Source organism: Salvia splendens, chromosome 1, assembly GCF_004379255.2.
Source record: "Salvia splendens isolate huo1 chromosome 1, SspV2, whole genome shotgun sequence".
In the NCBI taxonomy this organism is placed as follows: Eukaryota; Viridiplantae; Streptophyta; class Magnoliopsida; order Lamiales; family Lamiaceae; genus Salvia; species Salvia splendens.
The window spans coordinates 26,027,008-26,040,192 of NC_056032.1; the positions used below are offsets into that span (position 1 = coordinate 26,027,008).

The 13,185-nt window shown below is 37.7% G+C and overlaps 2 protein-coding genes across 2 annotated transcripts; one reads left to right on the plus strand and one right to left on the minus strand.

The window, feature by feature from the left end:
• Positions 1-2,284: 2,284 nt before the first annotated feature.
• Positions 2,285-7,632, plus strand: LOC121745865 (auxilin-related protein 2-like). The gene is made up of 8 exons (XM_042139809.1): positions 2,285-3,144; positions 3,920-5,543; positions 5,628-5,769; positions 5,871-5,965; positions 6,096-6,161; positions 6,612-6,701; positions 6,844-7,020; positions 7,290-7,632. Exons 1-8 carry the CDS (start codon positions 2,678-2,680, stop codon positions 7,326-7,328), a joined length of 2,700 nt encoding a protein of 899 aa, XP_041995743.1. The 5' UTR covers positions 2,285-2,677; the 3' UTR covers positions 7,329-7,632.
• A 295-nt stretch (positions 7,633-7,927) lies between these two features.
• LOC121745869 lies at positions 7,928-13,075 on the minus strand. Its single transcript, XM_042139813.1, has 6 exons — positions 12,939-13,075; positions 12,748-12,846; positions 11,600-11,825; positions 10,452-10,543; positions 9,238-9,345; positions 7,928-8,345 (listed from the first exon to the last, which is right to left on the minus strand). Exons 1-6 carry the CDS (start codon positions 13,032-13,034, stop codon positions 8,184-8,186), a joined length of 783 nt encoding a protein of 260 aa, XP_041995747.1. The 5' UTR covers positions 13,035-13,075; the 3' UTR covers positions 7,928-8,183.
• Between the last annotated feature and the right edge of the window lie 110 nt (positions 13,076-13,185).

Sequence of the window (13,185 nt, forward strand, 5' to 3'; positions counted from 1 at the left end):
AGTGTATGGAGTATGTAGCACGTGGCAAGTTAAAATTATCGATCCACGAAGACTAAAAGTCGGTTTGAGTACTACGATGCAACTTTGAACACTATCTAGACTAATAAAGGGGGTTTTTAGTTTTCTTAAACTAAGAGCAAAGATTAAACAGTAAACAATCAAGTAAAGACAATTAACTAAGCAAAGCAAGTAAAAGATGATTTTTCACACAAATTGGGAAAAGGATAGGGAAATAGATCCGTTAGAATGGATCAATGATGTCATCTAAGTGTCATGCTCATCTATTGGGCCTCAATTGTGGTTAGGAAAGTCGGGAAGGTTGGTTTGACCCCCTCTTGGGTGCATCTAACACGTGGATCAATCTCTAGAGTAGAAGTCTCCTCCATATAATTCGAGATTGACTCCCTAAAACAACGGACTCAAGCCCTCTCTCTAGCTCATGCATCTCTCGATCACATGTAATGCACAAAGTTGTTGATTACACATCTATCATAATCATGCATTTCTCAATGACAACAATTAGGCAAAAATGATGTATCTAATTGGTAGCTAAGCAATTAGATATTAAAAGCTCAAGAATCAACAAAACCAATAAAATTAGATAGATAAGCATTAAACCATAGATTCAATCCATACAAACCATTCATACTTCACCAAATCCCTAAAGAAGATCTAGCTACTCATGATCAGAGATAAAACAAAAGAAAATACAAATGAAACAAAGGAAAACATAATGGAAATGGAAACCACAACTCCCTAAGGTGGAATTGATGTTGGGGAGAATCTTCTTCTTCTTCAATCTCTTGAAGATGTAAGCCTCCTTGTCTTCAATCCTCTTCAATCTCTCAATTTCTCTCTTGATTTTGCAATGTGGGAGGTTGGGCTCGAATGTGTGAAGTCTCTTTTATATTTGGAGTGAAAAATGGGCAAAATAAGGAAGCTGTAAAAAACACACGACCGGGTGATCTGTGACTGTCAAAACACCCGACCGAGTGTTTTGTCTGGAACTCGCAACTCGCTTCAAAACGCCCGGGGGGGGAGGGGGTTTCTTCGGATAGAAAACGCCCGACCGGGCGAATTCTCTGTCTCTCTATGTGCATTTCCAGCCAGAACGCCCGGGCAGGTGTTTCTTCGCCTAGAAAATGCCCGGGCGGGCAAAACTCTTTGTATTGGCTCATTCAACTCCGTTTAAGCTCGTTTTAGACCTGTTTTTGCATCAAGACTTTGACACTCTCGTTAGCTCTAAAAATAACAAATAAGTGGATGAAACCTAAACTTTATACCTCAAATTACTCAACATCTTGTGTTAATCACCCACCTAAACATCCTAAACTATGACTTTGTCAATCATATAATATTATATAATTATTATTATTTTATATTAAATTAATAACTAATCATTATAGTCTTGATAAAAATTTAAAATTGTGAATTGTATTCATAATGATATAAAGAGTTGAATATTTTTAGTTAAGTGTTTCAACCCTAAAATGAGTATAAAATAATTTAATAAAAAATATTTAACTGATTTAATTTTTTAAATAATTATTTTAATTAGGTGTTTTGTTCATGATTTATATTATGAATGCAATTAGATGTATGTATAAAATACTAAAAAGAAAAAAAAAATAAACTAAGGAGAAAAAAGGAAGAAGGAAGGAAGGAAGATAAAATACCAAAAAGAAAGAAGAAAATGAAGAAAAAAGAAAGAAGAAGAAACTAAAGAAGAAAAAAAGAAATAAGAAAGTAAGAAAAAAAAATCACATGTTTGGTAGGAGTTCTATTTAATTGAAATTTCTAAAAATATCTCTCATAACAAAAAAAAATCACATGTTTAGCACCTTGGATTATTTATGTCATGGGATATCAAAAACGATATAAAATAAAGAGCATGTAAAGTGAAAGATCAGGTACGATGTAGTTCACTTTTCACTAAAAAGGAAAATGATTCTACTATCACGGAACGTACCAAAATGATAAAATGACTCAACTACTATGAAGAAGCAGGAGTATTTAGTTTCAAGAAAGATTTTAACACTACTAATACTCCCTCCGTCCCGGACTACTTGCACTTATTTCCTTTCTGGGTGTCCCAAGTTATTTGCACTCTTTCCATTTTTAGTAAAAATTATCACCTACAGCCGCAATTGTTGACTTTGCTATACACTCATTCCTTAATCTCCGTGCCGAAAAGAAAATGTGCAAGTAGTCCGGGACGGAGGGAGTACTATTTTTTTTAATGTACGATCTTTTACACAAATTCTCAAGATCACAGGTGAGAAAATTCAACGGAAGGAAAAAAAAAAGTAAAGATAAAAAAGATGCAGGCGGAGAAGAAACGAAAACAATAGAAGTAATAAGTTCGATGAAAAGCTGAAGAGTTCGATTAATTTATCGCCATATGAAGAGGAAGGGAGAGTGAGTGAGAGAGATGCAATTGATTTTACAGAGGAAGAGAAGTGAAGTTCAATTAGAAGCCCTAGAGTTTACCCTCTCTTCTCATGAATGCAATGGCGATGCCAAAATTTGGTAATTCGCCTATACCTACACATCACAATCCTTAATCACACATGTGATCGCGCAATTCCTACTCAGACCCGCTTTGATTTGGTCGGAGCCATCTAGATTCCGTTTAATTTTTCGATCCGGCCAATATTAGGGCGGTGTGTTTCGATCCATGGACGATCTGGATATCATGGCCCGCGACTTCGGGTTCAGGGAATCCAAACCGATGAGATCCGCGCAGTTCAGCGAAGTGTTTGGCGAGCCCGCCAAGTTCACACCTAGCAGTCAACACTCTTCAATGGGGGACATCGATTATAATTCCTTGTTCAGTTCGGAGTCAAACAATAGTAGGTCTTCGGCTCCTGTTTATGATAAGCCGGTATATGACGACGATATTTTTGAAGGGCTGCCGGGATTGAAGAGCAACTCACCTTCCTCGGCGGTTAGGTTTGACAATGGCGTGTTTGCTGGAAATCAGAACCATGATTATGATGATATGTTGGGGAATTTTGGTAGGAGAGAGCAAGCAAAGGAGAACATTATGGGCAATAGTGCTAAGAGCAAGAGCAATTCAAGTTCGAAGGGATATGAAGACCTGCTTGCAGGGTTTGGGAGTGCCCCTTCTGCTGCTAGCAACAGGTGATTCTTGGCTTTGGTTTTAGTTAAAGAGTTAAATTTTACTGTTTAACTTTGTTTTAGAGAGTGGAAACTTGTGCTCAAGTTATCACATGTCATTCGTATTAGCTAGAATGCAGGTAGGCAAATGTAGTTCAAGTGTTTGAAACTAAGTGGTTATGATAAGGTACTGCGCTTTATCTGTTCGTCGATTGTTATATATTGTATCCTTGTGTGACTCTGATGTAATTATCTTGAATAACAATAGCAATTCGCCACTTTGTATTAAAACCTACCTTCATGAGATTGTTGCTAGGATCAGTCCTATCCACTCTGTGGGGCCAAAGGGGATAGGTTATTTCTTTAGGTAGTGTTTCTCACAACTTTCTGAATTTGCTGTTTCGCTCAAAGAATGTACGTAGAAATGTCTCGTGGTTATCTCTGGAAGTCAGAGTGCAATTGTCAATATATTTTCTCTTGATTCTTAATATTCCTATAAAAAATCCGAACTTTTAGCCCGGTCATTATGAGAGCACCATTTTGCAGTTTGACGACCAGAAATTTAGCCCAGTTATTCTGTTTGGGTGTTGACCTTATGCTCAAAGTTTGTAACTGGATAAGAATTGAAGCAGAAATGACTTTCCCTAATCTTACTTAATCTTGATATTCGTGTATCTTCTTGTTATGAGTCCAATATATAAAAACACAGAACCCATAGATAAGGAAAGAAATCCTAGTATTTTCTGAAATCCTAATATACTAGGAACCTTAAAATTTTCCCTTTAATGTATGAGAACAGAACAGAGTCAGATTTGCGCTCTGTACCAGTTGGTGGCTCAAAGCATGGAAGTGTTCTGGATGAGACAGTTTCAGCCCAAGATTGTTCGTCATCCAGGGTATTTCCTGATCCACTAGAGGATATCAGTAAGCATGGAAAATCTAGGAAAACAAGGGCTAAAGCTTCATCAGGTGGTAGCAGAGGCTTTGAGGACTTAAATCCTCTTAATAGTTTTGGAAAACCTGCCCAGTCTTTTTCCCGTGGGAAGGATACAGGAGGTAAAGAAGGGAGTCCTTCAAGATCTGCATCTCCGCAATTTGTTTCAAGAGAAAAGATAGGGAGTTCTTCTTCCAGATACTCAGAAAGCAATATGGAGACGAAAAGTCCTCTAGATAACTTTCAGGAACCTCCCTTATTTCGCATGCCAAAATTTTCTACAGACTTTCAGAAATCTTTTGATCAAACTGCTCCTCAATATTTTGAAACAAGCTCACACATTGATACATCTCCCCCATCATCAGGATTAGGACAGCAGTCAGATGATGTATGGTTGACTGTATCTGAGATTCCTCTTTTCACGCAACCCACAGCTGCTCCACCTCCCTCACGGCCTCCGCCACCCATTCCTCATCATAAGTTAAGGGCAGAAACAGTTTCCTCTTATTCAAGTTCAAAAAAGAAAGGTGATAAATTCCCTCCCCCGTCAAATCATCATCAATATTCCCAAAGTCCTAAGATGTCACGTCCTGTGACCAAGGGCCAGCAGCTTTCGCAGTTTGGTGAACTTGATGACTTTGCCCAGGGTGGGTCCCGAAATGGCCTTGATGGAAGTGTAACCCTACATTCTACTGAAGATACCAATGCATTCTCTGCTGCTGCTGATGCATCAGCTGCAGCTATGAAGGAGGCCATGGAGAAAGCTGAGGCTAAATTCAGGCATGCTAAGGAGGTGCGCGAAAGGGAATATGTGAAGACTGCAAGATATAAGGAATCTGTACAGCTGGAGAAAGATGAACATGATAGTCAGGAGAGAAATCTGAGAGATATCAATGACATATTGGAGCATGCAAGGAAACAAAAGGAAGAGGAAGAGAGAGAGAAGATAAGACTTCAGAGGGAGAGGGAGAGATCAATGGAGATTGAAAGAGAGAAGGGTAGACAGGCTGTAGAAAGGGCTAATCGTGAAGCACGTGGTAGGGCAGCAGTTCATGCACGTGAAAAACAAGCCGCTGAAGCTCACTTAAGAGCTGAAAAGGCTGCTGTTGAGAAGGTAAGTGCTGAAGCTCGAGGACGTGCTGAAAAAGTAGCAGTGCAAAGGGTACAAGCTGAGGCCCGTGAAAGAGCTGCTGCAGAAGCCAGAGGGAGAGCAGAAAAGGCTGCTGCAGAAGCTAGGGAAAGAGCCACTGCTGCAGAAACAAAAGATAAAGAACTTAGGGAAAAAGCTTTTGCGGTAAGGGCTGAAGCAGAAGCAAGACGTCGGGCTGAAAGAGCTGCTGTTGACAGGGCTGCAACAGAAGCACGTGAAAGGGCAGCAGCAGCTGCAACTGCTACAATGATGAATCATCAGAGGAATGATGATGATCTGGAATTAATTTTTGGCATGGGACGAGCAAACAGTGCACCTAAGGCACGAGAAAATTCCACTGTAAGTGGTAGAATCATGATCCATACTTCAGTTGATGATATTTTGCCATTTAATGTTCTGACTCTTTCTTTGATGTATTTTTAGAATCCCTTTTCTAGTCAGCAGTATCAGAACAAGGGAGGTGCTGAATCTGGAAAGAGAACATCTTCTAATGGAGTCTCGTCCAACATGAAGAAAGTTTCTTCCAGTTCTAATATTATTGATGATTTATCATCTGTTTTTGGAGGTATATGACTGTTTATATCACTTATGAAGCTGATGTTATTTGGCATCTTTATACTGTATCTGACCGATTAATATTTTTTGTCTTGAAATAATTCAAAACAGCTCCATCAGCTGGAGAATTCCAAGAGGTTGGAGGGGAAACTGAAGAAAGAAGACAAGCCAGGCTGGAGCGCCACCAACGCACTCAAGAGCGTGCTGTATGTGTTTCTGTCATATGTTGTACCCTATTTTATACTATCCCTTGATTGGTTTTAGATGTACTGACTTTATGGGGTTTCATCTTCTGGATGTGCTATTTTGTTAATAAATTTTGTGTCATATACCCAGGCTAAAGCTGTGGCTGAGAAGAATCAACGGGATCTGCAAGCTCAGATGGAGCAGGAAGAAAGACATGTAAGTCCCTCAGTAAAGTAGATATTTTTGTGACTGAATTTGTCTAGATATGGTGTTTCAGCTAATACGGAGTGCTAAAAATTCCTAATTCCTTCTGTGCATTCATAGTAAGTTTATGCAATATCGTTTACCATTTTATGATGGCAACTTTGTTCTATGCTGCGTGTTTGTTCTGTTAATAGGTGCAGATTACTGTTTCAGATTTTTGTATGATCTGTTATTAGCTAATAGTTCTAAATGACGGGTAATTATAGTAGAAAAGAAGGGGTGATCACATGGAGAATCCTCAAGTTACCTTACCCTTTACATTGTACTAATATTGTGGTTTTACATATTAACTAGTTTGGGTCTGAGTTTATTTATTAATATGATTGAGTTCATTTACTTACTAGATATAGTTGTATACATGTTGGGTGCCATGACTTGATGTTTTATCTGGTCTTACTGCAGAGGATGGCCGCAACATTAGATATTGAAATCAAGCGCTGGGCGGCTGGAAAAGAAGGAAATATGCGAGCCTTATTATCAAGTTTGCAATATGTGCGTTTATATTAGTGTCTGCCTAGTGCAGCATGTTAACAACTTTTGCTTATGCTAATTATAGATATGTGATTATTTCTCTTCACTTCCAATATCAGAAATGTTGTCAATAAATTGCTAAACTGTGTTCCCTGAATGCTAGGTGCTTTGGCCCGAATGTGGCTGGCAGCCTGTTTCACTGACAGATTTAATTGTTGGTGCCTCTGTCAAAAAAGCCTATAGAAAAGCTACCCTATGCATTCATCCTGACAAGATGCAGCAAAAGGGTGCCACTCTCCAACAGAAGTACATCACCGAAAAGGTCTTCGACTTGCTGAAGGTAGTATCAAGCTTCTTGCATCAATGTTTTTCTCCATGTCAATTGGACGGGGTGGTGGGGATGAACTGAGACCTTGGGGAAGTCCGTTGCTTGGCTATCACCGAATGGACTTGTTTATTGTTCTCTTCTCTCCACCTTCATTTGCGTTGAGCAAAGCATAGTGAGAGAGGGAGCATTGAGCTAACCATATATTATGCTTGTAGATATCTCCTTTCAATTGTGAGGTAGTTCTGTGTGGATATTGATTGTCATTTTGATACGTCCAACAGGAGGCGTGGAATAAATTCAACTCGGAGGAGCTTTTCTAAGTGCTGGCTCGAATTCTTAATCTTTGAGAAGGAAGTACACACCATCTGAAGAATGTAAAATCAGTGGTCTCAAAGCATTGCATGCAAGTAATGACACTCTTTGGTGCGTTTTTTGGGTATTTCGAAGGGTGGAATATGATACGAGACCTCTGCTCTGCGGTTGCTGCTGAGATTCTTGAAAAGTTTGTACATCTACGTGTAAATTTGATGGAAATGCTACATATAATACAAGTGAACCAAACTTGAAAGATAGAGAATATTGATTACCAATTACCATATCTTTTTCTGTTTTTTCCCCCTTCTATTCACTCGTATCATCTCTTTCATGTTTTAGAATTATATTCTGCTAAAATCAGCGTCGGTTTTTTTATTGAACTTGCCAGGTTGTTTATTTTTATGGCACATTGATTTTGATTTGGCTGTAAGTTGAATTTGAACATTCATTCCTTTACACCATTGTTACAAATTTAAAGAAAATAAATTAAAAAACATAAATTATTTGTGGATTTGCAACCAATGAGCCAAAAACTTAATTGTGGATTCTGAGGAAATGCACAATCCTGAATAAGTGAATAGCAGAGAGGAAAGACAAGAAACCATTTTGAAATGATGCCATTTTTAACATATATAGGTGACTGGTATGGTGTATGTATGCTCTACACATTCCTCAAGAAACAAGAATCCTCACAGAAGATATAAAACAAAACCTGTTTCTACATCAAAGCATTCTTTCAGGAATGCAATTACAAAAAATGGCAGCATGAAGTAATAATTACCAAATGCCACCTTTGTTGATTTCCTTTACCTGGGAGTTGGCTACACATCATCTCCCTGGCCTCGTTGTAAGGTGACGGGTTATAGCACAATATCAAATGTGTCACAGCCTACACACTTGATATATATAGCAGTAAGTTGAAACTTAGTTTCTACGCAGAACTCAGGTTTCAGTCTGCATCCTTTAACAAGATGCTCTGTGTGAGCTTCACCCAGCCTCAGCTTTAAGAAGTTCAGATCAACCTAAGATCACGGAATATACTTCAGTTAGTAATGGCAACCGTTGACCCTATCAAGTAGCGTAAATGCCCTCTAACTGAAACAGTCAGGCCCTCTAGAAAAAACTCGAACAGCTGCTTCATGTATCCTGCTATCAGTACTTATAACCTTTTCCATTCATCTATCGATTTTAGAGATGTATTGTTCCTTCTATTTGTTTTGTAGTGAAATTTCTGGTCAGCTGAGGCCTCCGAGTTGCATGCAGTATATTAGGCAAAATAACTAATTGAGCCTTTAATTTCTGATCCCCTCAATACTCTTGCAAGTAGGGGTGAGTATTCAGTTTTTGGTTCGGTTTTTTGCCTAAACCGAACCAAAAAACTGAAATTTTGTGAAAATGAAAACCGAAATTGAATAAATATATTCAATAAATCCGAAAATCCAAAATCTAAACTACAAAACCGATCCCGAAAAATCAAAAGTGCATAATATATCCAAAAAAACCTTTAAAAACCCAAAATTATTTTTTTTCTATAATTAACACAAAAATAGTACTCGTATCAACTAATTAACATATCCAAACAATTACAATCTTTATAAAATCTAAATATTATTACATGTATTAATATAAATCAGCATGTTATAATATATTATATGTACATTAAATTAAAAAGAAATTTGGGTTTTTTGGTTTTTATATATCTGAACCAAAAACCGAAATTTGCCAAAAATTTTAACTGGACTGAACCGAAAAAAACCAAACGGAATTTTAAATTTCAGTTTGGTTTGGATCGGATATTCTGTTTTGAGGTATTTTGCTCACCCCTACTTGCAAGTAAGCTTCCTATCTAACTCCTCTATTCAAACTCACATTTCTCCCTCTTAGATCACCATTACGAGAGACAGAGAAAGGTACCTCATGGTCTCTTTTTAGTTCGAATTTGCAACAACTGCAATATATATGATGGCTATTTTGCTGTAGCTTCCCTTGTTTGCAGATGGGACACCAAACCTCCTGTGTAACCTATATGGCAAATCAAGATTGTTAAGAAGTTCCACGCTTCACTGGGATATAGACAATAGAACAAAAATACTTTGTAAACCTGCCAATTCACAACCGTGACTCTTCAAAAAAAGTAGTGCAATTGCAATTACATGGATAATAGATTTCAAATTGTGTCCTACCAACCACAATAGCATAGGTAACATGTAATTACCTAATTGCAACCAGTTAATCATACTTACAAACTACTAACACACCTAGTCGGTCACCAAAAATAAATCTGGATGCAAAATGGGCCTGGGACAGAAATCAAGCTTGTTCAGTGCTTCTTATGCAGGGTGATACTGGATATGATTCAAACTAGCAGCATCAATTTCATAAGGTGAATTCCCTCTCAACTTACCCAAGGATAGAAAGAAAGTAGAGAATTAGACCACCTCCGCAGTTGAGAAGCCAGATTCCTAGAGTATCATGATAAGGGGCTGGATGAAACTCAATATGTTCTATAGGTATGCGAACCATCTAACGTGAACTTAAAAGTTGCTATTAAGGTTAACTTGGTAACAGTTCAACACCATACTGTCGTAACATATATTTATGCTACTACCAAATGTGATCCAACCATGGAAAGTTGCAACTACGAAGAGCACTAATCAATTTAACATAGCAGAGGAAACACTGATAAAAAAAAGTGTTTAACAATAATTTCTATAAACCTGATTTCAACCATCGTTTGTTAAGAGCTAAAAAATGGCTATTTCATATATAAAGCACAACCCCACATTTTTCTTTCTAATATTCTTTAGAGAGGAGAATGTTAATCCCAAAATTGCTGCAAAGCCAACTTTTTCCAACACCTTCTGATATTACCTAGATTTCATATGGAATTCGTAGGTACAGAATTAGAGAATATAGCACTGACGCACCCATTCTTCCAAAAAGTTGTATGGACATTCAACTGTGGTGCTCAGCAATTATACTGCAGAAATTCTTCATTTTTTGTTCGAGAAAAGGATGATGCATGTTTGTCAGTTTAACTAATAAGGTCCTTCTACAGAGTTAGACAATTAGCAACGAACATCCTTGCTGAGCAAGTAGTAGGAGACTTAGTTGCATATGGATCATACCTGATCACTATTTAGCTGCATGTGATCATACACTTCACGAGCCAAATATTCATCTTCTTCATCCTCCCATGTAGTGATCAAATTTTCAGGCTCTGCAGAGATCCAAAATTCACAATAAGGCCCATAAGAGGAGGCAATATTTCCACATAGATTGCTTAATATGCACCCATTTTGAGATTATTTTTAATCATGTTAATTACTGATATAGTCACACTCTAATGTTATGCATAGTGATTTAATGTTAAAATATAAACTTGGTCAAAATTAAGAGATTTTCAAGTCTCAATATCTAATCTACCCGACTGAACAGACAATCAGTCATTCTGGTAATACTTCACTTTAATTTAGCATTAAAATAGAAAGAAATACGAAGAAAGAGAAAAACTTACTTATACATCCTTTCATTTTGACCAAATCATCTAAATTGTAACAAACTATTAAAACTTCATATTGTGAGCAGTGTTTTTAGGAGCACGGACCGCAGCAAGGCGCAGTAACAACCAAATTATGTATATATCTATCTATCCCTAGTTAACATTACTATAAATTAAAACTTAAAAATTACAGATTGCACTTTCAAATCAATAGTTTTAAACCCAAAATAAGAGATATAAAGTCACTTAGGTCACATAAAGAGATGTAAAGTCACGTATGTAATATAAAGTCACCTGCGGCAGAAAACAAAAAGCCACCTAGAAAGAACAAAACGCAACCTAGGGGAAAGAGTGTCAGAGAAGTCACTTTTATATATAAAAAAAAGTCACCCTAGGTCGCCAGCCCTCTCCCTGGGATCTTGCTCACCCCACCTACCTCGGGGAAATTCAGGAGGAGACCCGTGTGCGGCCCATGCGGAATTTTGATAACACTAATTGCACTGTGAGACCCCTTGCATTTAATTTATATACAGTAGCAATTTAAGCAACTGCTCTATACTCAGCAATTTGTTATATTGCGGAGTGTTGAATTCAGTGCAGTTACTCTATAGGGTTCAGGCCAAGAGTTCTCACAATAAAACTTTTTATCTGAACCACTGCCTACACACACACACACACAGATATTCTTTTGGCGAAACATCACAAATCCATAATGTGATCGAAACTAACACAAATAATGCATTCATAATCACAAAAGGAGAAAAGGTATTAGACCTTTTCTAATTTCTCCTCGCCCAAGATCCTCATAGAATATTCTTTGCATTTCTAACAGAATCTCTTCGCAGTCGCCTGCATAAGCTGTCTGAAGACCATCATATTCCCATATCATGTCATCAGTAGCACTACAACATGTTGGGGCTGAACTTTCATCAAGTGATGATCCCTTAATTTTTCTTAGTTCATCAGACACTATGCCTTGAAGGCTTGAATTGATGAGATCCTGCATCCAAAATCATAATAGTGATTAACTGAATGCAGAAGAGAAAAATAAAAAACACTGGAAAAGAATGAAATCACTAAAACATCTGGTGGCCTGACTTTGAGAACAAGATTCCACCACATGACTTCTCATCAAAGTGGAAATTCTTATGTCCCCTCCCGCCCCCCTCCACCATTCTTTAATCCTTATCCCAGTATCTCTTATTATACATTTACCCGCTCCAAGTTGACAAAGTTCTTAGCAAAACACTGACCAAAACAACAAAGATGCCTGCCTGCTCTTTATGTGCTTGACTTCTCACAATCTGCCACACTGTGAGCGAGCCTAGTAGCATTTATGACGACGAGTTTTTAGAGGCTCACTGATACGGAGCGAAAGGCAGGTGGGCCGTGAATACTTAATAATATGGCAGCATAAGTAGCTGCACATTATTCTTTCATGTCACCTCCTTTAATTCTTTGATCACCACTAAGTTCTCCCACCTTCACTCCTTTCATAGTTTTAACCACTAGTCATCCCCACCTTTCAACTGGTAACAGTCGGTTTAACTAGAAAAAATTACTTCCACAAAATTCAAAAAGTTTGATCCTAATCAGGATTGAAGTCCCTGCACATTATGCTTTCCTTCCATTGACATACTAAGTCACGTCTTTTATGATAAAACAACACCTTGTATCAGTGTGTCCTTGAGACTTATTTTTGTTAACTTATAGCAGCATCAGTAAGCTCAAACATTCATCTAATTTTTTCTAATACAAAAAACTCATCTAGATACATTAATCCTTCATCATCACCTTTAGTGATTTACTCAGCTTGAACTACATATACGCACACTGACATTACACTTATGAAAAAGAGAGAAGATGAAAACAATTGAAGTTTCCATTAACAACAATTTCCAAGAGAGAGAGAGAGAGAAAACCTTATTGTTGGAAGATTGGCTCTTAACATCGGGTAGTCTCAATTTCCATAGCAACCGAGATCGATCCTCCCGAACCCTTCTGAAGCAATTCTCCCGAAGCTACAACATCATCAGCATAACCAAAACGTCCAATACACAAACTTACACAAAGAAACGGATGTATGATCTATTGAATCGCTGCAATACTTTACCTTGTTTTTCCAATTTGTGTAATTACTGAAGGAAGGATGAGTTTTCAAAGAAGGGCGATGGTTTCGTAGCTGTTTCTCCTCACCGTCTCCCGCCATTATTTGGTTACAGAGTCTGCCTCTGATACCCAAATCTACATCAATTGAATGCCAAATAATTTATTAAATAAAACTTGAGGGGCATCTAGAAAACTTAAAAGAAGTAATGTCGTGGTAAACACGCTCCGAAGAGGCGCGTGGCTGGAAATAA